The 26,035-nt window shown below is 36.3% G+C and overlaps 3 protein-coding genes across 5 annotated transcripts; 2 read left to right on the top strand and 1 right to left on the bottom strand.

The window, feature by feature from the left end:
• Positions 1 to 1,769: 1,769 nt before the first annotated feature.
• LOC143424859 (uncharacterized) lies at positions 1,770 to 2,430 on the top strand. The gene is made up of 4 exons (XM_076897217.1): positions 1,770 to 1,787; positions 1,887 to 1,971; positions 2,081 to 2,169; positions 2,233 to 2,430. Exons 1-4 carry the CDS (start codon positions 1,770 to 1,772, stop codon positions 2,428 to 2,430), a joined length of 390 nt encoding a protein of 129 aa, XP_076753332.1.
• A 3,680-nt stretch (positions 2,431 to 6,110) lies between these two features.
• Nasp (Nuclear autoantigenic sperm protein) lies at positions 6,111 to 25,713 on the top strand. The gene is made up of 3 exons (XM_076896282.1): positions 6,111 to 6,366; positions 24,119 to 24,841; positions 24,993 to 25,713. The coding sequence occupies exons 2-3, from the start codon at positions 24,119 to 24,121 to the stop codon at positions 25,644 to 25,646; spliced, it is 1,377 nt and encodes a 458-aa protein (XP_076752397.1). The 5' UTR covers positions 6,111 to 6,366; the 3' UTR covers positions 25,647 to 25,713.
• LOC143424299 (uncharacterized) lies at positions 8,614 to 18,454 on the bottom strand. Of its 3 annotated transcripts, XM_076896286.1 has the most exons (6): positions 18,262 to 18,453; positions 16,141 to 16,368; positions 11,473 to 11,580; positions 10,223 to 10,255; positions 10,009 to 10,146; positions 8,614 to 9,135 (listed from the first exon to the last, which is right to left on the bottom strand). In XM_076896286.1, the coding sequence occupies exons 1-6, from the start codon at positions 18,338 to 18,340 to the stop codon at positions 8,876 to 8,878; spliced, it is 846 nt and encodes a 281-aa protein (XP_076752401.1). In that variant the 5' UTR covers positions 18,341 to 18,453; the 3' UTR covers positions 8,614 to 8,875. The 3 variants fall into 3 exon arrangements, with proteins under 3 accessions (XP_076752401.1, XP_076752402.1, XP_076752403.1); XM_076896287.1 differs by lacking the exon at positions 10,223 to 10,255 and having other exon boundaries at positions 18,262 to 18,454; XM_076896288.1 differs by lacking the exons at positions 10,223 to 10,255; positions 11,473 to 11,580 and having other exon boundaries at positions 18,262 to 18,454.
• Positions 25,714 to 26,035: the final 322 nt, after the last annotated feature.

Genomic DNA, 26,035 nt, shown 5'->3' with positions numbered 1-26,035 from the left:
GCTTTTCTCCATCTCCATTTATGGATTTCTATCGCGTACTTCACTTGAAGGTTCTGCATTCGTATAGTCGAAGAACACCCAGCCATATCCAAATCTCCGCGACTAAATAGCAACGGTTATCGTTGAAGCAATATTCAGCAATTGTTAAGAATTATAGAGACGAATAGGGGAATTAAAACGTACATATTAGTAGAATCGTTCCTATTGCGTAAGAGAAGGCTGTCGGTAATGGAAAATGGGTGAAAAATAGCCAGGTCGCGACAATTGCACCACTGACATCATAAACCAAATCAGCCAAATAGAGAACCATCGATGGGAGGCTCCATCGTGGATTTTTCTACAATTTTTAGTCACGAGATGAATAATAATTAAATTCTTATCAATTTTAAAATTAACTCCGATAAACGACAAAAGAAGGATTGAAGTTCCTCACCCAAATGAGAGAATAAGCAAGCATGCCAGTAGCCAAGAAAGAAACGATGGAATAAGGCAAAGAATAGCCTAGACTCAAAGCGATCACAGCTTTGTTAACGTAACCCTGGACTATCTGACCATTTTCCAAGATACTATACACTGTTTGACCGTAGCGGATGCTGTGATAACTCAAAAGTAGCATGTAGGTGGATAACAGTAGAGCTTGACAAATCCTCAATTGTTCGTTCTCGGAGCTACTCCTACGACCGTACTCCTTGCGTTTTGTCTCGTCTATAGAACTGGAATTCGTTTCAATTTTCCGTGACGAAAGTCCACAATCGATCGTCTGGAAAATGATTCGAATGACGAATGGACGTCTGGAAAGTGTCGGATATCGAAAGGAACGTGGAATGATTTCGAGATACTCACTTGCTCGCGTATCGACGAAATTTTATTCGGATACCTGTTCATCGTGAGAATTTTTCTGTTTATTCGAATCAGAATCGAGAAAAATTGGGCAGGGTCGGGCTCCTTGAAGTGAAACGCAATCGCGAGTGTCGCAACGTTATTCAAATTGTTCGCAAGTCGCTGAACGGAAATCGTAAAGTGTAAATTGCGTAACCTTCGATGGAAAATTTCAGTGGATCTTCTCGCCGGTGAACAAAATGATAGAACATTTCACGACGCGAGGGCTTAGAAAATGCCACGCCGTCGCAAACGCTCGGTCCTTCACAATCTAAGAGCAATCGTTGGGAAAAAAAATTCGGTGAGTACCGAGAACGCACTTGCGCGTCTACGCACACGTTGCTCGAACGTCGTTAACGTTGCGGTCCTCGTTACGCGAAATCGGTAGAAATTAATTGGAACGGCTCGTAGAGTTTTAATAAACCTTCGTTAGACTAATTGCGACTTGTCCAGAATAAAGAACACGAACGACTTTCTAAATAAATAATTTGATCGTTTGAGGAAAGAAATCTTTTGTGTAAATTGTGACCATTTTTTTCTTTTTTAGGGGGGTTAAGTTTCGCGTAAAATTTGACGAGAGAAACTATGAAATTTCGATGCAGGCGAAATATTAGTGAACGCGGTGGACATTTAGTTAGCACCATTTTATATTGTATTTTCGATGGAACGAGTGTGGAAAGTGGATGAATAATTTGTAACATTAATTTTTACAGCGAATTGGACAACTGGCGTGCACCCTGTGCGATCATTACATAATGGGGAACTCGATCTACGTGATTATACTAGGCCTGATTGGGACCGTTAGTCGATCGTAATACTCATTAATTGTCCCTGCATTACAGAACGCTACGAATCCGGTTTACGAATCCGTTTCATCGGCATAAAACACGATGAGGATTCGTGAACTTGTAAATTTAATCGATTGAATATTCAATTTAACTTTATTCATAGTATGTTGCTGTGTTTATAGAAGTAAATTAATTGAACGATCCTTGTGTAACCGATAGGTGATTACAACGTTCGATATTATTCGAATAATCAATTGCAAAGCATCCGTCAGATCGTCCTCGCAATCCAGAAGCAACGAAACTGGTAAACTACCAAACTGTAGAAATATAAAAGAAAAATTGTTGAAATAAAAATCGTTTCGATTATTATTTCGTGATATAATGTAATAACGAATTCCCTCTATTTCTATCAGTTCCTTTAGATGTCGAAAGAGATTTAAAACTGATGATTTCGATTCTGGGAATCGAGCATTACACCCTGATCATGCTAGGTGCAATTACAGTGAGTGCTCCGAGATAATCTGGTGCCAAACAAACGATCCAAATCGAAATGATATTTTTCTAGGAATATCCGATGCTGCACACACCATGGCTTTTAATGCAACTATGCGTAATCATCGTCGGTATCGTTCTATTCTGCGTGAAAGTGTTTTTGGACGGACTCCATATGAAACGTGATGAAATTTTACTCTCTATTCTAACCGTACATAATTGGCTCCAAGTGTTTTGTTTGTTTCATAGACAGGCTCGACAAATTCGTTAAATTTTCCATAAAAATAAAACAAGAAATTAATATGCGAGAATAGAGCCGCGTATACCTAATTAGGGCAGTAAAAATTTTTGTAAAATAATGTACACGATACTGTAACATAATATGGTGCACAATAAAATGAAAGCATGGCACATGCTTGAAATTGCACGCTGATTGACTACGCTAACTTCATTTGTTTATTTTATATACAATTTTAAAGACGCGTGGATAACGTTTACCTACTTAGAATCGAAAAAATTTCCAAATAAAATTCAATGAAAATGGCATTATTTAAATTAAAGAAAAATATTAGTCGTACTGGTGCAGACAGTCAGAAAGAAAATGAAACCAACGAACGGAACAAAAATTTATCCAAGGTATAGGAAAATATTAATAATCTCTACGTAGAAAAATATTGTTGCAGGATGTTAAATTATGTTTCCTATCAATAGTAACGTCATATTATGAGAATAATATCGTAGGTAGAAACATTCTGTATGCCTCTGATATGTTTCACGACACATTGTTTGAGTTGTATCGCATTGGAAACCGGAATTCGTTCTCCGTATGGGAATCCAGTGACCAAGTCGGCAGTTTTTAATACTCTTTTCCAGCGCACTTATAGTAATTAAATAACATTTTGCTTTAAAAAACAATCCAAGAACTAATCATTCCACACGAAAATAATATCTATCTCAAATATAATTTCATATAACGTATTTGTCAATAATGAACAGTCCCTCTTAAAAGGAATATTATGTTTGAATTCTTAGATTCATAATTTAGAATCGAGAAATCCCGAGTAAACCAGCGTTTAACGTGTTCACAGATTTAAAGATTATAATATTCGTAACGAACGTAATCACAGGGCTGATAACTACGTTAATGATGACACTTGGAGATCGATATTGTGTTCCTTATTTATATCTACCGTGGCTCATAAATACTATGAAAGGAATAGCTCTGTGTGAAGGACCGACGCTTTTAAATTTGGCTAGAGTGCTTCTACCCAATGTTACCTTCCCTACAGCTAGTTTTGTACTGATAACTCTTTTGGTATACGGTACGAAAGCTACATCCGTTTATTTACTATTATATCAAAACTGAACCCTTTGAGCTCCGAATTATTTCTCAATTTTGTTGCCAATTTATTAACATTAACTTCCTTCCTACTTAAGGTGTTTTTTTTTAAATTTACTTCAAAGAACAATTCATCGACTACTGACTGTACATAATTTTGCTTAGTAATTATAATAAATATAAATCTTAAATTTTGTTGCAGTTGATATTTATGGAACTTATATTTCTTTATTATTTTATTTATTGATGTTTAGTCACACTCGACAAAGGAATGCAAACGGTTAAGTTTGCATTGTGTCATTGGAACAGTGATTAAATCGAAAAGCAATTTTAAACAATTTCTACTGACTTTTATGTGGCAGTATATGAAATTTTGAATTAATAAATTATTATCTTAAAATAAATACTAATATCAAATACGTTTTAACTTCGTCTTATCTAGTGATTTAAGATAATGCGCCTTTAATAAGGTGCCATAAATATACATTTAGAATTGCTTTCCTTTATGCATTAGATGATATCTTTCTTTATGAATTTAACGGAGCTACAATATAAAAAACAAGCAAATTTTTACAAATTGACTTATGTGCGATCCCAATTCTACAAGAAATGGCTATTTCAATTTTCTAGCAAAATTGAAACAAGTTTTATATAATAAAATGCTAAAAACTAAATTTTACCAAAATTTTAATTTCAGTCGAAGAACTTTATATTTGGAATGATATTTTTATGAGATTCCAACACTGTTGGAAGGATTATCACAAACAAAAACAATTTAGCATGGAAAACACAAAAGAGAAATTGTTCGCTACGCGTAACAAAAAGTTACTTTTCCACGATGGCATTGGAAACAAATTTAATATTGGCATCGAGAAATTAAAGTTTAAACAAAAACCTGACGAATTGTTCAACAATATTAACAGTCGAATCATTATCCAAAAAGGGTCTCAGACGGATACCCATTTAAGATCTATCAAGAGTTCTATCAGAAACAACAGCATTTTTACTCAAAATTATTTTCCAGACATAACTGGATAAATAGTTTCTAAATAATTTTATAAACATTTTTAATATTTTCTCCTGGATTTTATAATAAAGAGAAAGAAAAAGAATTACTGTAGATAATAAAAAAACGAAAAAGATACATGATTTCTATATTTTAATACAGTAAAATAACTTGAATTCATTTTATAATAATTGTTCAACTTTAGTTTTCAGCTTTCTTCATTATTTCGACTTGAACAAATTGTTTTGTTTAATAATTAATCTAACCTTTTGATGACTCGTTGATGTTTGTATAAAATTCCTAAAAATCCTATCTAGAATCTGCCTAGAGTAATCAAAATAATAATAAATCAATCGTACTTACCGCTGTTTGAGAAATCCGCAACTACTTCCTGTTGTTTTTATTCCTACTACAATGGAAAGGCTATGACGACTCACAGCAACCGCAAATTCGATATCGAAATTCCGGAATGAATACTTCCATCGTTGAAACTGCCGACAAGTGATTAGTTAGTAACACATTTTTCAAAATAAAATACATAGAAAACGTATTTCATACAATTATATATATTCGAGATCTTACCATAACAATCATTTTTATGCCACTTTTGGCACTCTTTTTCCACTCTATAAACGCGAAACTAAAAATATACACAACAAAAAAATTTTTTCCATCGAATATGTACCCAATATGGAGGCAACTTTCGATATTTCGATAATTGTTAATATTACTTATCGATCGATTTGGACGATTCCATTTCGTGGCAACCATGACTCTATTGAACATTAATACGACATTTTACAATAAATCATCATGAATAATGTTTCTCGATAATTCATTGGTTTCTATATGTTTGATGTATTGTGTTCATTTTTTAGTTAAAATACGTTAAGGTTACAATGGTAATTGACAACAGTAAGCAGTATAGACAATAGTATACTTCTGTATAGGCTACTATTAAATATTATCGATATGTTTATCCGAACTAATCTCATTTCAGTTTAACTAAGTTTACCAAATACTTTACCGAAAATCTAATTATGCAAACTTTGATTACAGGAACATTACGAACACGAAGTATCAGGACGACGCACCGAACAAAACTGCGCGAAATAGTGGAAGCTGTGCAGCAATTTAAAAAGATTCATTTGCGCAAATCATAAGTATCGAAATATTACGTATCTATTGCAATTCTCCGCGCTGTATCAATAAAACATTTATTTTTCATTCTTCAATAAGCGATATGTTTTCTTAATTTGTAGAGCTAAACATTCTCTTTTCATAATGATTGTAGAATGAAAAATAGAAACAAATTTCAATTCTAAAGCTTAACTGTATTATATCTTATTCGATATATCGAATTAGATTCATCTCGATACTATTTAGTTTAGAATTTATTAAAAATAATTATACTAACATGTTATTATTTAATTATTGAAGGCGTAAAAACAAAAAAAAAATTATGAACGGTTTATTATAATAAATACAAATATTTCATATTTTAAAGTCAGAGTTATTACATTCGCGAAATCAATAATTCCCGCCCGAAAGAAGAAATGGCGGTAAAATAAATAGGCATGCGCACGAGAAAGTTCCGTTCACATTGCTGCTGGTTAAGTCGTTGTTCTCATGTTGTGCTTGACGCTCGTACAAGTTGCACGCGTGCCGGTAATAAACCGTTGTTTAGTATAACGGTCGTTCCGTTAAATCTCTTCGAGTCTCTGTACATAAATTTACTTGTAACTGTTCAAGTAAAATCCGTTGTATCCAGAATATTGCGCACAACTCGCAAGGAACACAGTGAAAGCGTGTGTCTATTGTTAAAAAACCATCAAACGTCCAATAATTCGAACAAAATCAAGGTACGTACATTTTCTTTGTACTCTATACGCATTGAGTCCACTCCGGACCATATCGTTACACCCTTAACAAATGTTTCCACGGATATCAACGAATTAAACATTCGGCAGATTCGTAAATAGTGATTGCTCTCGTTAAAAGAAGTTTATTGAACGAAATCGTACGTAACATATATTTAATTCGTCTATATTATCGAACACATTCAGCTGACATTGTACATTACCTTTGTTGTTTACGACCACAAAAATAATGTTTGAACTGTAAGCAAATCTGACGTGCAAGGAAATGTATGTATATAAGATGTAATATATATATATATATATGTATATATATATATATATAAGTATATGTAGTTTATCCCGCGTTACATATACTCCTAATGGCCGGTCACGTGTTCGTATTCAAGTGTTCGTATAACGCTATACTGATACTGTGTGTGTTTGTTTAACGAGATCCATGTTTATGCAAAACACTGTTTGTACAATATAACTTTTCATTTGTTGAAAATACAATTTATTCAATTGTTGCTCAATTTTTTTAACCTTGATACACATTTCGGAGGTTACAAAATATCTAGAGCATTCGAACACACGATATAGTTTATTGTATAAACGATGAAAATAAGATTTCAAAAATATAATATGAGTAATAATCGAAGTAGGAAGGGGAGGGTATTCACTATTTATATATAGCTTATTCTTTTTATTGCGTTTATGACACATTGATTCCAATATAACAAGTAACATGGGTCAGGTAAAAAATATAACAATAAAAAAAATATTATCAGAAAAATGCATTTCATTTAAATTTAAACACCCGGAGAAAAGTTTTGTAAGCATCTCTTTAGCAAAACTTAGCTTTCGGGTATAACGGACGCTTTTAAATAAAGCATCTTCTTTTATTTTCCCTTAAATCTTAGTAGACAAATTGCATTTTACAATCCTTTGTATATCATATATTTTGTTGGCATAAGTCCTTTTTTTCGCTGTAACAATTCGTAGCAAAAGCTAAATTCTTCTTGCAGATACACAATATCGTTGCTTGTATTGGCTCGAACAAGATTACTGCTATGCTATGCATATTACAAACATGCTTATTTTTCTAAATATAAGGCGATCGAATTATACTATAGGCATCTATATTAGATTACACTCTGTGTATTGAAAATTTTCAAGCAAAATTTAAAATATTGTCCCAACTTCTAAAACATAAAATTATTCTGATATATATTCCATATTAAAAATTATTTATGTAAATTCAAATGTATCTATTGCAACTGTATAGAAAGAAACTGTTAAAAGGTTATTAAAAATATGTAATACGTCTAAAAAGGCAGACTAGAACCAGTAACACTTCCATTTACTCGTACATTAATTGACTAATCTGACTGCAAATCAAAATAGATAAATCTGTACTCTTCTACTTATCAGGAGAATAATGCTTCTTCAGTCCAGATAACTTACTTCACTCCTACACATTATCTCATATTCATGCATTTGTGAATATTTTACCATATTGTGGAGATCTATATGAAAAGAAAGGTGTTTTAAATATTCCCATAGAGTATAAATGTGATAAAAACTTTGTAACTTTTGAAATTTAAAAGTACAACATATATTATTTTAATTCTTGTGCACCATTCAAATTGTTATTACGTTAAAACAATAAAATCAGGGCAACAAGTACCGTTTGTAATTATTTAATTAATTTGGAAGTACGTTTTAACATCACAAAGTACATTCTTCGCAGTTTACACATAAATCAGATACTTTTACAAATATAAAATGTTTCATTTTCGATGTTGGTCAAATTGGCTAAAACAGTGCACAATGGCTAGAATATCACAATTGAAAGAAAAAATCCTGCACAATCCTCTTTTACATATAGTTCTCCATATCCAATTATATATTTTCTTCGCAAAGACTAGAGATTATTTGATAAATCGTACAAAACGTTGCATTCAGAAGGATGGATTAGGCTAAATGTTAGTCTTCTCGCGTAGCTTGCCATGCCTTAGACCAATTCAAGATACAATTTATACGGTTGATGAATGCTACTCAACGCGTGTTACCTGATAACAATACAAAGTGCCTTCGAGGTGGTCAGTTTCAATTATAATATCGCTTCAGAAAAAATATTCTCAAAATTTATCTCAATGTCGTATCCTATTTCCATGTAATTACTCTCAAGCATTACAACTTCCCTTTGCGCATCTGAACTTTTTCACTTTTCATGTCGACAATAACAATTTCACACAAATTCAGATTGTGTTGCGCATTGAACACTTCATAGCTCACAAAACAGTCATATTATTTATCTGCCTATTAAGCTGACTCAGGTTCTAATTAGAACAAAACAGACTTCATAATCGATCCCATCCACCCATTACTCCCATTATGGACGAACATAATCTACCTTCCTCGGCTTAGCGTACGTTGAAATAGGCGACGACATCGGAAAGCTCTATCATAACTCATCGAAATGACCTTAAACCTCGAAAGCCTCCCACTGCTACGCTATCATAGCAGCGATAGGGCTGAAACGCATTATTTTGCTGAGCAAAATCCACGCAACCGAAGCAAGGGCGCATAGCGTAACTCCACCCCATCCAAAGTCCATGCTCCAGGAGCTGGTGAATCGTCTGGCCTTGAGAACGTTACGAGGAACCGGTCCACCAATTACACCATCCTCAGGGCCGTCGAGTATTCGAGCTCCGCGATCTTGGGCTCTCTTGAAGTGGATGATCGTCAGGGTAAACAACGCGAAAGTGGCTGAAATTATTATTCCATCTTAAACGTTTCTAATCAAAAGATTGCAGAAAATGAAGAGTGAAGATAGAAATACTTATTAATTTAAATATACACTTGTATTGTTCTGTAATATTAACCCTTTATTATCCATTATAAAAGGATTAAATAATACCGCCTCTTATTTCTGAGCTACAACTGACTGCCAGCTGATATAAGATTATTTCTATTGTTAACTTGTAAATTATGAATACTAATATAAAATTTTGTCAAATTTTTTTTTTATGATATATTAATGCAAGCCTGTAACAAACTTTGAATCAACAAAAAGATATCAGCTGTAGAAGTTATGATAGGAAGAGAAAATATATTTAAAAAGTTACTAGATTATGCTGTGTATTTGCAAACGCCTTATCAGAGATAAAATGTTTGCCTTTGGTATTATTCAACAGGAAGCGAAGAGAAACTTTTTCGTAAAATAAAAAAACGTTTATTATTCGTAAGGTGTTCACTAGAGGCTCGATGAAAATGAACTTATTCTAAAATAAAATCAAGAACGAATTCAATCAAGATTAACGATGAAATTTAAATTGGACATTTGCGATCATTGACTTCTCCTTTGATTCACCACGTCGACTGTCCTTCAAAGGAACTTCACGTTCATAATCAACACGTAAAGACATGAGTTCTAGATAAATAAAACTTGAAATGTTTTTTATTCTATCGTTGCAACGGAACGGTTTGCTTTGCGGTCGACATTGCAAGTGCTTAGAAATCCTTGCGGTCACCAAATTTCCTGCAAACCGCAGTGCATCGCACGAAGGAACTTCGTTTGACTGATCCGATTAATACAGTGATGTTGCATTTTGATAACCGTTTCTCTACGGTCAGACTGACCTGCTAAAAGGTACATCACACCGGTAACGAGGACGGCTGATATTTGATGCCTGCACAGTCCAAAAAATCCAATAAGTACGGCAGTACCCAAAATGATGAGGCAAACTAAAGAACAGGAGATACTCAAATTCTGCATCCCTGTAAAGAAACATGAATTTATATCTTACGTAACGATTGTTCACGTAGAATACTTGATTAGAATATCAGTTTTTACTTTTTTCAACTATGGCACATCTTTCTGAAAAATCTGAAATAATTACAGATTAACAATCGTGACATGTTCGATCAACGGTGGAAATACAATGATGGTTACTCGATAATCTCATTTCAAGGAATTGGCACCTTTTAATTTCTCAAGTTCATGATTACAACGAATATATTAGGAAAATTCCTGGATGGATAATGAATTCACTGCAACGCATCTGAATTTTGTTCCAATTATTATACTATATTACAGAGCAGAGTAATAAAATTCGAGCTTAAACTGTAAATTATGATAAATTTTGATTGTGTAATAACAACAAGTTTAATTTTATTTTTAAGAGTTTTGCTTTGCTTTATTATATTTTATTTATTTTTTTCTTTACCTTCATGTTTATAAACAAATGATAATTTGTATATTTAGATATTATTTCTCTTTTGCCATTATATTTTGTATTAGATACATAATATCGTCGATAACTTTCAAAGTACTAACAATATTGCGTTAAACAAATAACAAAAGATGCATGTGATACATCGCTTTGAATGAGTTTAACAACATATTTTTCAATATAATACATTTTTTAATTTAAAACCTAATACACGAACTTTCATCTTTTCTTCACATTTAAAACTCTCTTTCATTCTATTTCGACTTTAAAATATTGAAGTGCAAGTATTGTAGAATTACGTGAAAAGTAATGCGGTGCATATAAAAAAACAAGTTCTTAAATATATTGATAAATATATAATATCATTTTGATATCTCTTTTTTTATTATCTTTTACATAAGCAACTCGTTACTCTATTTGCAGTTATCAGCTCAATTACATTTGAATCAAGAAAATTCTGTATTAAATTTACTACGAAATTACAATGCGTAACGAATCGACTGCGGATTCTTATGCATTCGTGGAAAACGCGCAAAAAAGTATTCATGGAACGCACGTAATGTGCACGTGTACGCAAAATGTTCGAAGTAAAAATTTCACGTTACAGCATTTAAAAGACGAAAAAAATCTCTGTTCAGGGTCGAGTGAATTAATCGTGTGTTTCTAAAAATATGAAACCGCATAAATCATCACGGTTTAAGCTCCAATTAGATATCGACTGTCTATATTTAAAGTGCAAGATGACAAAAATTACGCCGTATCGATGCGATTTTCAGTCATAACAAATAAGAGAATGAATTTAACTATAACGATCGCTAGAGCGGTGGTGGTGGAAGTGAAACGTGAAAGAGAAGCAAACGACTGTACTCACGGTTCTGCCAGGCGGCACGGATCTCCTCGTGTGCTTCGTCGGGCGTCAAGTAGTTAATGCACCTCTCTTGCGGAAAACCTACCTGACCCAGTAGTTGTATTTCCTCCTCTGAAATACGAGAAACGAAGGAAAGAAAAAAAAAAGAAATGTAGGAACGACGTCGTTTTCACGCTGCACCGCGGGGAACAAGATTGCGAACGCGTACATTTCTCTCCGCGACTCGATTTTTAATTAAACGATCTTTGAAAGCTCCCATCCACGCCGCGAACCTTCGAAACACGTACCAATTTTCTATTCGATATCGAACAAAGAGTAACAAATTGGGGCGAGTTTCGTTGAATATTCCATCAAGCAATTTGTTCTCGATATAATTATAGATTTATTATAAGTTTATGAAAAAAACTCGATCCAGTTACCGATTAATTAGAGATTGTTACGTTTAATTGCAGAAACCTTGCGAAACTTGCGATCGGTAACAAGAAATGAGAATAGCATTGTATATAAAAGTAGAAAATTACCGTACGAGAAAAAAAGGGAACGTTTTAACTCTTATATCTCTCGTGACCAAAGCAGGAAACATAAAACGTGAACATCGCATAACATTAATGTTTAAAAGCGTAGGATATAATCGTAAATCGCAATCTAATCTCTTGCTCGATTATGATCGTAAATGCCTTTTACTGCCCCGGCACACTTGTTTCAAAAAGAGCAGGACGCTCGTTACATGTAAGAAATAATAAAAGTGGTATCGAGGAGTATCAGAATAAAACAGCAAGTACTACAGACGTTGCCCTTAATTCCGGCGCGAAGTTACGGATGGAATTTTCGTTTCGCTGGCACAGAAATACCCTGGTTCGCACGGATCTATAGGATAACCATTTAACTCGATACTAACGATGAGGCAGTTATATCAAGTCTCAGGGTATGAACAGACGAAATAGTTGGAGCGTGAGATTCGATATCAGATTCTAAATACTATTGGCTCGTTGATGAGGATGAACTTGAACGTGGATTTCCGTGAAATGTCAGCAAGACGAGGTATAGAAGGCTCGGGTTAGGTCGTGGAAACTTGGTGAATTGAGTAATAATAAATCCTAAGGCAGAAATAGATCGACCCAAGTTCATTCGGTCTAGGTTGCCCGCCCTCGAGCCGTCGCACGCATTAGAAAACGTCTGCGAAGCATATTTCTCGACCAAACACGATGGTTATTTTCTGATATTGTGAATTTTACTGTTGTTAAAATAAGAAGGTAATTTTCTCGGAAGGAAAGGGGAAAGCTAAGTCTTGGAGCAAACAAGAGAATTTCTTCTATCTAAAGTCGTCAGAGAACAAGTACTTTATATAATTCGATCGTTCACATAACAATAATTCAGTGATTTTTCGAGCTGAAATATCTGACAGAGCATTGGATAAAATTTGATTGCAATAATACGTAAATGGAACTCTGCTGCAGTCGAAGAATAGCGGCGAGATTTACGAGTCGACAGTTTTAAGCTGTATTTCATTAAGAGCCAGTATGCAGAGGAGAGAGAGGCATGTACAGGCTGATTTAAGCGGCGACCATTCGTGCTTGGCGTGACCAAGAACCATCAAATGAAGTTCCCCAAGAAGAATTGCACGAACGAATTCCCCGAGCGCATATTTTCGAAGGTCAAGTTCATTTCAGGATTACAAAAAGGGAACTCGTTCCATTATTCCCAGCGGGCGTTAATAATTTTTTACGAAACCTCTTGAAACGTTCATTACATCTGCTTTCGTTTACATACGCGATACGTGCGTGCGAAAACACCGGACACGGAAGAAATGGCAGTGTGCGTAGTTAAGTATTCATACAAGGAATCAGCAAGGTGCTGTTTCACTTGAAATATGGAAGATCAAAATGGTAGCTACGATCGCAATGGAATGGGAATATTAAACGTTCAGAACGTATAGTCAACAGTGACTGACCACCCACGCAGTCAAACAGGAGACGATCGTCGGACACAGAGAAGTTCCACCAGCTGGAACGTTGAAATTTCGATTCTGACGGTGGAATTTTTCCTATTACTTCTCTGACAATGGATCGTAGACGAAGCCAGTCTCGTTGATGAAACGTCTGATAAATATGAGAAAATAAAATATCTAAATATGAGAAAATAATTACGCTATGCCATGTTGCAATCTCCGAACGGTGCCGTTCCCAATGTCATTGTACGCATAAATTTGATGAAACTGAAAGGAATTCTTGGAGTCGCATAACACAACTCCTTCGGAACCTTATAACTGCTCCATAAATCATCTCTTACTATTTAGTGTTTATCGCTGATAACCAATCAAAAGTGCACTTAATGTATTATAGATAAGGTCTAGTAATAACGCGACAATGATTAATAGTATTTTATTTTATTTTATTTTACCAAGTACGAGTTACGTTTATAGTTTGAAGCCGATTAACTTTTAGTTGAAACATTCGACTTGAATTTCGAGTGTACTTCATACATTATGATGCATTTATTCCTAAGTTCCTTGTTATTGCTGTGATTTACTTGTGTTACACTTCTTCACGATTAACAACAATATTAATGTCAGAAAGAGAAAATTGACCAAGGCGATGTTCTGTTTAAGAAGAATCAGTCGAACCAAGTATTTCACGATGCAAACTAATTGCACTGCTCGTTACGGAGCGCAGCGGGAGAAATTAATAATAAATTTATTGATTTCAAAGCGGCCGTGCCGGCAGTCCGAGCAAATCAATTGTCTCTTGCTATCGAAGACAGCGAGGTCATGAGAAAATCGTCGAGGACGATCTCTCGTCAGATGAACCGAATGCACACGGGTATCTTATATTTTTAATATACCCTTTTAACAGGATTATTACATATAAGCTGCTGTGTTCACGAGATTATGTCGTCGTGCTGAATAGTCGTATCGTGCTTTATGGTCATAATTATTTAGCAATGGTGCACAGCCACATTTCCTGAATTAAACGAAAGCGAAACAGGTCGATAATGGTGCTAGACGATTTAAATCTTGATTACGATCAACGATTCTTGTAGTACTATGCTTTTATTTCGTACGACTACTTTTTATTTTTCATAATCTCGCGGTATACTTTGCGCCTTTATTTTTATTTTGATCAAAAATTTTCCTGCCTCGTCTCTTTCTTTCTTTTTAGTTGAATTGCGAAATAGAGTTTTGTTCGACAATTCGTCGAACCGATTCGCTTTTATTTGAGTAAGAAAACAAGTTTCAGCTTGGATGGGCGATATTCTTGTTTGTCCGATTGTCTCCATGTCACACCCCTTTGTACTTTTCCACGATTGACTTTTTCTGGGACACTTTGTTCTTTCTCCTCGAAAAAAACGACCCAATTTCTGCCAGCGATTCCGACGGCTACTGCTTTTGATTCTATCAAACTATCACGGTGTATTTGCTACTTCTCAGAGAATCTGGGTAAATGATTATATAACGCAGGTGGCTACGACGGATATTAAGAATTAGAATGTTCTGCGCCCTTATAATAAATATAATATTACGTATCATTCGACTCAACTCACTTCGTTTAAGAAATAACTGCAAGATAAATATTTTAATTGGCAATATGAAGTTTCATGTGAAAATAATGCTACGAAATAAAATGACTGGAACATTTTACACAAGATAGATACTATGCAATATATTATTTTAGAGTGAATGGTGATTTCTCATTTACATACAGGAAATATTCCTGTTGGTTCTACAAACAATTTCTAAGCCTGTTCGTTTTAAGTTGTGCTTGGTACGATTAAAGTGATCGGCGCGAACTTTCGATGAAGAAAAAACATTCAAGATGTTCACGGTCATGGCATGCCTACTCGGACAGCACGATGTTTGAGATCCTAATCGACTGATCGATAGGTTGGCTGGAGTCAAGGTGGTATCCACGTATAGAACACGTTCACATGGAACCACGACATCGTAGATACACGGAACCGATTACGTGAAAATGTATCTGCACATCTGTTTCGTTGCAAATTCACATTCGCAGAATCGATTTTCCATATCGTTATCGAACGAACGCCTTGAGTTGCAGTTCTCGAATTGCTTTGTCCATTCACAGCACTCGCGGAGTGCTATTGAAATCTTTAGCTTGCGTATTATAATACGTATCGTGCAGAGCGTGAAGCAATAAAAATGATTATTTTTAACATCGTGGAAACCGTAGGAATGAAAGATAAATTCTTCGCAATGACTGCAATTGTGTGAGACGAAATTGCTAACGAACACTATATAATAGCAATTCCCATTTCACATTGAATTAAACTTTCCCATTTTGGGATTTCAAAGGTTATATTTAAAATGATAATTCTTGTTACGATTGCCATATTTGCCTTAATTCTGATTTACAGAAGATATTAGAGAATTGTAGTAAAGTGAAGGAGATGGTAAAAGGACATAGAGAGAGGGAGAGAGTGGTGTGCTCATAAAATAGTATTGGTTGAGTTGAAAAGCGTAGGCATCAAGACGCGGAATTTATGAGAATGAAGCATTATTGAAAACCTCAATTTTCACCACCACCAATAGTATTCATAATCAAGACAAAAACAATGCAATTTCTGGATGATCTCAGATTATTCTCTTCGTCATCGAGGAGTGTACGGCACGCCAGAAACAAGTTTGATCAAATGCTCGCTAGATCCAACACATACCTGTGAGTGAGACGCACATGATCCAAATACCACCATACATTGGCACGAGAAAGGTGGGTCGTCTGCCAGAATAATGATTTCTATGCCCGGAAGTCGGATTTTCTAGCTTCGCGACTTGTCCATCCAAGTACCACGTGAGAGTAACATTCGCGTGGGTCAGAGCCTCTTTATCCCAGCCGACTTCCTCCCAGTGATCTGACATTATGGCAGCGCACAGCAAACCAGTCGCTGGAACAGAAGGGGAAAACACGATTCTCTCCGTCTTAAATCATCACAAATCGGCGATCGACCATTTATCAATAATGAACCAGCCGTGAGAAAGAACAACACAGTTTGCTTTTGAAGCATTCTAAAAGCACTCTGTTTCGTTCAGAGGAAAGCTTTCAGAGCTTCTTACTCCGAAAGATATTATTTAAACGCTTGCAAAGACTTTTACGATCTCAAAGATATTCGAAAGCAACGCTATATATTACCCATGCTTTTTGAGCGACTGTACCTTTCTACTTCTACCGAGTTCATAAAGAAAAATTTTACGCATTACGAGCCAAAAGAAATCCTTTACGTGGTTATCAAAATGCTATACATTAATAGAATATAATTTATTTATTATTAAACTATAATTTATTTTTACAAAAACCATGCTATTTTATATAATCTTGCAATATTTTTATTTTATATAAAATAGTTCTATATATACAAAAAGATTATTTCATTGTATATATAAATAACATATGACACGTATAAAATTTTTATTTGACAAGAAAAAATAAATGAAAAGTCATACGACGCCAATAGCTATACCTTATAAGCTTAGTCTTCAATTCCGTAATGCCTAAAGCGTCTGACCACGCGCCGAATTATACTACTTCAGCCGCTTTGTCTCGTCGCTATAATTTCTATCGTCGGAAAGAATCCTCTGAGAAAAGATTTTAAAAACCGATCGTGTAACGTTACGAGGAATCGTCAGCTTTAAATATAAAGCTTTGCACTGCTAATGCACGCCTCTAAGAAACTGGAGGAGAGTCCTCGCTTTTGCGTCGCAACTAGAACTTGCGCGTTACAAACAATTTTATTGCATAAAATGCATCCTGCGGACGCCGTTGGCGGGAGTTCTTGACCATAGCAAAGTGTAAGAACACTTCTCTTCGCAGAGTCCGCCATCTCCGGTAAAAAAAAAGTGCACGGTACAGTGTATTCAACCGGTGGTTGTTGACCTTTGCACCAAAGAAGCTACCGGACCATCAGCTAGAGATCACTAACTGAATACAAAAATTGTTAATAACCAAATGAGCAAAGAATCAAATCGACTGTTTTAACGGTAGCATTATTGTATTGCAATAAAATGTTCTTACAATAATATGAATACAAAATTAAAAAAAAAAAAAAAAAAAAAAAAATAGATAAAACACGTGGCTTATATTTTAAATGAAAAAGTGGCCGGTAGCAAAAATTAACTCGGCATGTTTATAAAATGAAGTCACGTGGCACGGTTGATATGCTGGTAAAATAATTAATACAAATGAAGCACGATCTACGTCTATATAATTCGTTTCGCTTGATTACATTGTTTGGCACACCCAGTAACCGCTTCGCAATACTGCGACATTCCACTTGAAACCGATAACCAGGGCATCGTTATCCACGTGCTTCAGTACAGAGCCCACGGAGCACAGAAAATTATTCGCGGTCCACCATTGAAAGTATCTACGTTGATACCAATCAGATGTCTGCGACGAAGATTCAAATAAATACTCGTTCACGAAATCATCCGACACAACTGGATTTACCACCACAAGTCGGATATCCGAGAAGAACATATCCACGATCGTCTCAAGATACCACTCGTCCCGAAAACGGTTCGGGGACACGATCTTCCGGATCAGCTGATCACCAAGCGAGTAGCTCTATAGCCAGAATTCAAGGATACACCGTGTACGTCGCACGGAACGCGGTGTTCAAGAAGCCAAGAACGAGGAACGTACCAGTTCATCCGATCATTTAATTACGTAAGACCGTCTCCGAGGGTCGGGAAGCCGGTCTATAAGGCGGCGAAGCTGAACAAAAACACGGTCGAGCGAACGGAAACGCGATCGTCGTGGACGCGCGGTATGTGTCGTTTACCTGCGAAAGTGAGAGCCAGCGTGGCGACGAGGAAAATCAAACGTGGACCAGGGGCCCTGGGTACACGGGTAGGCTCCATCCATGCAGGTGGTGCCCAGGGCGACCGCTGGCAGCCCACTAAAAGCCGCACAACCGCACCGACAGTTGCCAGTTACGCACTGGCGAATCGACACCCCCGTCTAGTGTTTTCGGTGTGTCTCCGCCACTATAAGGGGGCGAACGACCATCACGCCCTCTCCGTTCTGCGTCGAAGCGTACGAAAATCGACCGACGTACCACCTAACCCGACCACCCCACCCGGATGCTGCGGACAACCCACTCTTGGTACCTCTCCTCTCCCTTGTTTCGCTGCTTTCTTCTCCTCTGTTCATCTTCTTCTTTTTCTACTGTCTCGTTCGCATCGTCCAGTTCTGTCCACGCTTTTCGAGATACGAGGCATCGATTAACAGAGGAACGTCTGTTTTTAACGGGTCTCCTGTACGATTTGCAGTAAAAGTAAAATTCAACGTGAAATATATTTATTGCATTCCACTTCTCTGCAATATAATTTTGTCATCCATGATTTCTTGTCATTTTGGTGGTAGGCTTTTTATATCGTTCTTTTTCTTTGATGTAATAAATTCATCTGTTGCTCTAATTATTTCTTCGTCAAGAGAGCTGGAGAGGGAGGAATGTGTCGTTTAACCCTTTGCACTCGGCGATAGTTTCTATTGCTAGCGTCTACCAGCAATGGAAAATTTCCATTTCAATAGAAAAGTAATTACTAACCAATTCTGATGTAGTACAAGCGTGTGCCAAGTCATTTTCGGTTCCTCTGCTTTTCCGACACGTGCCTATCGCAAGTACTTTTTGTTCTGTTATGTGGACTGTTTCGAAGATGACATCAGTAAATGAAATAATAACTAGGATTATCTTAACTGTATTTCTTAACACATTCCTTACTAACTGCCCTTGTTCTTAACACGTTCTATATATTATTATATTATTTTCTATTCTTAGACTAACTATTCTTGGACCTTCTTTGGTTCTATCTTTGATTATGTCTCAGTTACCATATAAATTTATTCATAGTTTCTTTAGAATTTTGTTAAGTTTGTGCTTTTTATGTGCTAATCGTGTGTCTATTTATTTTGCAGTGGCGTGCGATGACATTTATTGATAGGGAAGCTGTGTTTTCAAAGAAATTATGAACAATTACTAAAAATGACAAAAATAATCGCGCGATATGCGTTTATTATTTATATTTTAAAAAATACACTGTTATTTTGCTATGTCATATTTTAGTATGTCATTCTGTATGGTATTGGCTGGCTAAGACTTGGCATCCTCCTATGTTGTGGACTATTGTTTCCTGACCTTCGTTATATAGTATTCAACTATATCTAATCCCTTTATTTGGTCCTTTATTACAGATATTTTTGTAATATAAAAATTTCATAAAATTCTCTTTGTTATTATTATTGCTTTCGCTTTCTCGGAGTTGTTATGGTATTTAGATTTAATGCAAACGCGTTGCTATGCATTTGTTTCGCATCAGAACCGTTCGGGTACTCGCAAAAAATTAAGCGAGTTACATATTTCTTTGATTCCAGTAACCAATTCAATACGAGCATTCGAAAGAAGTATAAATACAACTCGAGCACCTTTCTTACCTTTTTACGTTTACAGTCGGGGATGAAAATTAGGGATTGATATAGGATCTGTTTCGCTTAGGGAAGGAAAAAGAATAACGCAATTATATTAATTAATTTACGCCAGTCTCGCTCATAATCTTTCTCTCTCCCTCTCTCTTCACATCTTCAGTCTGTTCACATCCTACAATTGTAAAGTGTCAAAAAATGGGACTAATGAGTGAGAAGACTGTACGAATTAAACTGAGAGTACTCGAATATTAAAAATATAAAGATGAATTCAGTTATGGCACCTACTTCAAAAGAAGTAGTGTGCAAGAGTGCAATGCGTCATTTGTAATCATCCAGTGCACCATGCCTGGCCACCCCTAATCTATAATAATTACAATAATTATAACGTGGTAGAAATAGAAGGACTTTGTCATTCATCTCTCTAATAATAAACGATACGATCGTCTATTTTTTTTAAGTATGTGGTGGCAATAATACCTCTAATGATTGGTATTCCCCTTAACAAGATTTAATGGCTCGTAGCAACGCGGAAACCTCGAGTTGCGGTTAGTTTCACTCAACATTTAATGATACGCTGATACTGGATTACTTCTCGAGAATTTTTCAGTTTCAACGAATCGATAAACCAGTAACGAAGTTCCCGGGAAGACCGAAATATCTAACTAAATTAAAAGAAAGAAGGACGATACAATGGAAAAACTGTTCTCCTGCTCAAGCGATCTATGTATTATAAGAGCTTTCGTACCCTTTAACAACACGGTTTCCATATAACGCGGAGCTAAAATTGTGACAGCTCTTCTAATTCTGTATAAGTACTAAACTATATCTTGCTTTTTGTACTTGTAAAATTCTATTTCATAACCGTATGCATCATAATTTGCTATAAGAATGCAATTTTCATATAACGCAGAACGAATCAAACTAATTATGCAGGTATTCCCTTGAATAATACGGTTAATTGGTTTCGTGCAATTTGAAACTCTAGATCCGTATAATCTTATACATTTGGTTTCGAAGATTAATTAAGAAAACATTAAAAATAAGAGTAGAATTTTGTTATGTATTTTTAGTTGTAAAATTTCGGTTGTACAAGAATAACACATAAAATTCATTCAGTTTAGAAAAGTGAAAGTTAAAAATGTAAAAGGTAAAATTTGATAAACGTAATAATTTTATGGCGAAGACATGCGTTCACCGTTCAGCTTCTTACACGTGCGATCGAGTTAATCTTTAACAGCGGGGGAAACCTCTATTTTATTTAATTCTGAGTTTCTTCTAGCGCAGTTTCCATGTAACACGACACGAATTAACTTGGTTTGTACCAAGTGAAATCTGAGTTTCTTCTAGCACGGTTTCCGTATAATGCGATACGAATTAATCGCGTCACAGGAGGGTTGACTGTACTTCGAATTAGAAAGCCGGCAAGCGATCGAAAGTCATTAGCGTATCATTAACTGAAACGCTGCAGACGGTACCATTTCGCGGGAGTCCATTAAAAATAAGTTGGAGTGGAACTGGAGATCTTTGCTTGTTAGCAAGACTGTTTGCAACGTAGTCAGGAAACAACGATTGTCTCTTAACGAGCTGCCCCCGCAATTGTCTAATGTCGGCGCGATGCTCGAGGGTATAAATTTCAGTGAACCACAAAACTAGTTAAGCGATTTCATCACTTGCCCTTTACTTTAACACTTTCGCTGCTGGACTAATTTTTACAATAGTATAAAGACCATCATTATTACAAAAAGGGAAAGAGAGAGAGAGAGAGAGAGAGAGAGAGAGAGAGAGAGAGAGAGAGAGAGAGAGAGAGAGAGAGAGAGAGAGAGAGAGTACTCAGACATCCCTCCACACCACGCGCAGGCACTTGGTGTTATATAAAAAATAATAAATAACAATTGACTTCAACACTTAATTACTGTAACATTCGTCTAATTTTGTATTACAATGAAAATAAATGCTGTAACATTCACGTCCGTGAACGCGTTGAACTCGTACCATACGAGTACGACCCAGGGGAACGGAAAAGGTTTCTGCGTTTATTAACTGGCAACAAATTAAATGCTCAGTATTTAAATTAACCGTCGACCAGTATTTTATTACAAAAAAGGTCAGTGTAAAACTACTAAACGGTTAGTTTATGTTAGATCAGTTAGTTAAATTAATAAACTGACGATATAAAGCAGAGAAAACACAATATTGAATGCATTCAATTACAGACTCGTTGTAAGTTAAGGAATAATTACATTTTCGATAAATTAGTATTTATTTAGCTGTCGGTGGAGGCTACGCGTATATTTTCAAAGGAAACTGGTCCTTCGTATTTAAATACTGACCAAAGGGGATCAAAGTGCTGACTAAAAGAGGTTAAAATACTGACTAGTGAAATGCAAGCCTTATTAAATAAACGTTGACATTGAATCGGTACAAAAGTACTTTGTTGCGGCGTGAAATATAGCGTGGAGAACGATTCATCTTCGATGAAAACTCGACAATCGATCGAATGTTGAAAATGTCCGGGACACTAAAGGAACCATTAAATGGCAGAGAAGAGCATTTCTTTGTATCTCATTCTTATGAGAGCGCCTCGATAAAAGCTCAGTTAAAAGATCTATTCTGGGGGGTGAAGCGCGTAATTGGAGAACCACCTTCGATTACTACGTAAGTAATGTCTTTAGCAGAAAATGTTTCTGATAAAAGTCGACCGATTTCGAGAGTGGCGCAATTGGTGGTAATTAGTTTTTGCGTAAGCTGACACATGGATCATCTCGTAAATTAATGGTTTTTTTATATGGACAGGTCAGTACCTTTTTTAACCCATTCGAGGCAAGCAACACACCGTGTGCGTTGTGATTTTATAATAAATGAAGATAAGAGCATGTTTACAAAAATTAAAGGTTAAAGGTGCGTGAAGCTTAAAATTTGTATTAACTTTAAATTAGACCTTAAGTCCAAAAAAATTTCTCATCTCGAATGGGTTAATAAAAAATATGATTCCATTTAAACAATTAAATGTCTATATTAAACATTTTTTCCTAAAATCATTACTCTCTTTGGAAATAATCGAAACCCAAGTTGCACCCTCTATTGGAGTTGAAACAGATCATAGAATTAGTAAAAAAAAAGAAAAAATGTAAACGCTAACTGACAATTTTAAATTAATCGAACAAATTCAGACTGGTCTCTGTGCATCGAAAATAAATTCAAGGGTAAGTTTCTTGCGCGTGGTATAAACGAACAGAAGTTGCAACCACCATAACTCGCATCTTGCACTTGTCTTTTCGACTCTCAGTATACATACATCATCAAGGGCGCCTCTTGCAAAAGAATCTTTTACGCGATACCAGATTTATAAATTACAACAAAATAATTAATTTCAACTCGAAAAAATGTTGTCACTTTGTTTTATCCAAACATGATAGACGATAAAAAGAAATATTAGAAATTTTGTCTAAGATACTGTAAGGATATTGTACTACAAAAGCGGCTAGCCTATTCCAACAGTTTTTTCGCACAACGTTGTATGGCGCAATTGAACCAAACTGCCTGAGGCACAAAAATCGCTAGCAAACGATGATATTTTAACGAAACAAACATATGAAAGTGATTATTTTTATTTTTTCTACGAAGCGTAACTATGTTTCCAGAAATATTTTTTAGAATAATATGCTTTTATATCTATTAATTTTTACATACGAACAAGAAATATAAGATAAAGCATATCTATCTAGTGTTCTGATCTAGTATTTTTTAATTGCTAAAACTTATCTTTGTCTTTATTTATTCATTTTCATTGTATCGGACGTTTCATGACATCTTAGCATTAACAGATAAAAAGCATCGAAATTTTTTGGCTGACAAATTAATTAATTAAAAACATTTAAACAACCATGAAGTATATTTATATGAGAATTGTGTATTTATGCATTTATGTATATTGTATATGTATATTGTATATGTGTATTTATGTATATTGCAAATTGTATTTCAATCGACTAAACTTGATTCTTATTATTTTAATAAATTCTAATAAGTTCAGGATAAATATAGTGACGGCTCGTAGCTAAAATAAGTGGTGGTGCTGCATGGTTCCATATCCATTGCATCCATTCTTTTTGTGTTTTTTTCTTAAACTGGGAGATGGCTACTAACATTGAACTTAAGTATTATAATAATATACAAGTGTACAAGTAACAAAAACCGTGCGTTTCACGTTACAGATGGCTGACGTTGCCGAGAGCACAGCCTTCACCGACCCAGCGATTGCGATCTCCCACGGGAAACGACACCTGTTAGTCCGGGATTACACCATGGCAGTAACCGCTTTAGCGCAAGCATGTCAGATGCTCGCTGAGAAACACGGGGACACCGCGGACGAGCTTGGCGAGCCTTACCTGCTTTACGGCCGTGCCCTCCTCGGTCTGGCCAGGGAGGAAGCTGGAGTGTTGGGTGGCGGAGTACCAGGGACAGAGGAAGCTGAGGAGGACGACGAAGAGGACGAAGAAGAAGGGGAGGACGAGAAACTGAGCAACGTCGACGAAAAGGAGGAGGAGGAGGAAGACGAGGAGCGAGCAGATAACGGGACAACCAGCGAAGCAAAAGAGAAGTCGGCCACCGAGGACAAAGCTGGGCAACACGAAGCTAAGCAAGAGCCCGCGAAACCATCCGCGGAGAAAAAAGAAGAGAAGGCGGAATCGAGTTGCGAGAAGCTAGAAGCGGAGAAGGTGAAGCTCGATAAAGCTGAGGATAGCAAACCGACGGAACAGACAACGGAAAAGCAGGAAGAAGATGAGAAACCTGCGAGCAGTTCTAGCAAAGACGTGGATCACATTAATGGTCCGTCTTGTTCAACGGAGCAGAATGGAGTCGCGAAGGAGAACGGCGAGGACGAAGGGGAGGACATCGCGAAGGAAGACGACGAGGATGAAGTGAATAATTTACAGGTGCGAAATTCTTCTGATGCTTTTTGTCGTTTCCATGTAATTGAATATTATGTATCTTTTTGCAACTTGTGAACAAACTTGCTGTTTTCCCAATTGAAGTATACTAGGTTACTAAGAACGTTCAATTAAAATATTTGCATTTAAATTGAAGGTAGCCTGGGAAGTGCTGGAGCTGGCCAAGTTAGTCCTGCTGAAACGTGGTCAGACAGGTTCGAAATTGCTGGCGGACGCTTATCGACTGCTAGGCGAGGTGGCTATGGAAGGTGGGAATTTTCAGGGTGCTTTGAACGACCTGCACCGGTGTTTGGAGCTGCTGCAACAAATTGAACCGCGGGAGCCAAGGGCGATCGCCGAGATCCATTATCAATTGGCGCTGGCGCATTCTCTAGGCAACGAATTCGACGCCAGCATCGAGGAGTTCAACAAAGCCACGGAATTGCTCGAGGCGCGGATTAAAGAGCTGGAGGAGATGAAAGAACCGCCGAAAACGGACGACTCGTTCTACACCGTGGAGGGTGAGATTCAGGAGTTGAAAGAGCTGCTGCCGGAGATCCGCGAGAAGATCTCGGATATGAAGGATTTCAAACAAGAGGCTTGCAAGCTCGTCATAGAGGGTATAAAGAGCAAAGTAGCTGGCGGCTGTTCGAACGGCGCCGGACCAAGCAGTAGCGCCGAATCAACGCCAAAAATACAAAAACCCGCCAGTGACATATCTCATTTGGTGCGTAAAAAACGGAAAGCCGACGAATCAGAGACAGAGGTTGCGTCGCCGTGCAAAAAGCCGACGCCGGAGAAAGCTGTTTGAATGAGATCGGTGCGCTTAGGACATGTTCTTAACGCGTTGTTGCTTCGTTCAGCACAGTGGAAATTCGTGGAAATTCGGAAAACAAAACAAACTGTATCAAAGACGGAACATTTAGTGTTAGACCAAGATAGGGTAAAAATCAGTGAACCCGGCCAGCGGAAGGGCTCTGGTAAGAGTCCAAGAAAAAGATATCAGTTTTAGTAGCAGTATAACACAGACAGGACGTGCTTCTTTAACTCTTTATCCGTTGTGTTCAATGTTTGCAACTCATGTATTACAATATGTGTATGTATTTGGTTCTTTTATTTCACTGTATTTGTAATCCGTTTATTTATTTATACCACATTTATTCGCATCTAATTATTGGACAAGTGCAGCCAACCGCTGTC

This window comes from Xylocopa sonorina, chromosome 6 (assembly GCF_050948175.1).
Source record: "Xylocopa sonorina isolate GNS202 chromosome 6, iyXylSono1_principal, whole genome shotgun sequence".
NCBI classification, from domain to species: Eukaryota; Metazoa; Arthropoda; class Insecta; order Hymenoptera; family Apidae; genus Xylocopa; species Xylocopa sonorina.
Note: the sequence above shows the minus strand (reverse complement) of the source record. Positions and strands in the feature narration are given on the sequence as shown.

Coding starts and splice junctions, on each gene's coding strand:
- LOC143424859 (XM_076897217.1), top strand. Junction 1,972..2,080: donor ATCCAGAAGCAACGAAACTG/GTAAACTACCAA, acceptor TATTTCTATCAG/TTCCTTTAGATGTCGAAAGA. Junction 2,170..2,232: donor TCATGCTAGGTGCAATTACA/GTGAGTGCTCCG, acceptor ATATTTTTCTAG/GAATATCCGATGCTGCACAC.
- LOC143424299 (XM_076896286.1), bottom strand. CDS start 18,340: ATGGAGCCTACCCGTGTACCCAGGGCCCCTGGTCCACGTTTGATTTTC. Junction 10,147..10,222: donor ATGTGCCATAGTTGAAAAAA/GTAAAAACTGAT, acceptor GTTTCTTTACAG/GGATGCAGAATTTGAGTATC. Junction 9,136..10,008: donor TGTGATGTACCTTTTAGCAG/GTCAGTCTGACC, acceptor TAATAATTTCAG/CCACTTTCGCGTTGTTTACC.
- Nasp (XM_076896282.1), top strand. CDS start 24,119: ATGGCTGACGTTGCCGAGAGCACAGCCTTCACCGACCCAGCGATTGCG. Junction 24,842..24,992: donor ATGAAGTGAATAATTTACAG/GTGCGAAATTCT, acceptor TTTAAATTGAAG/GTAGCCTGGGAAGTGCTGGA.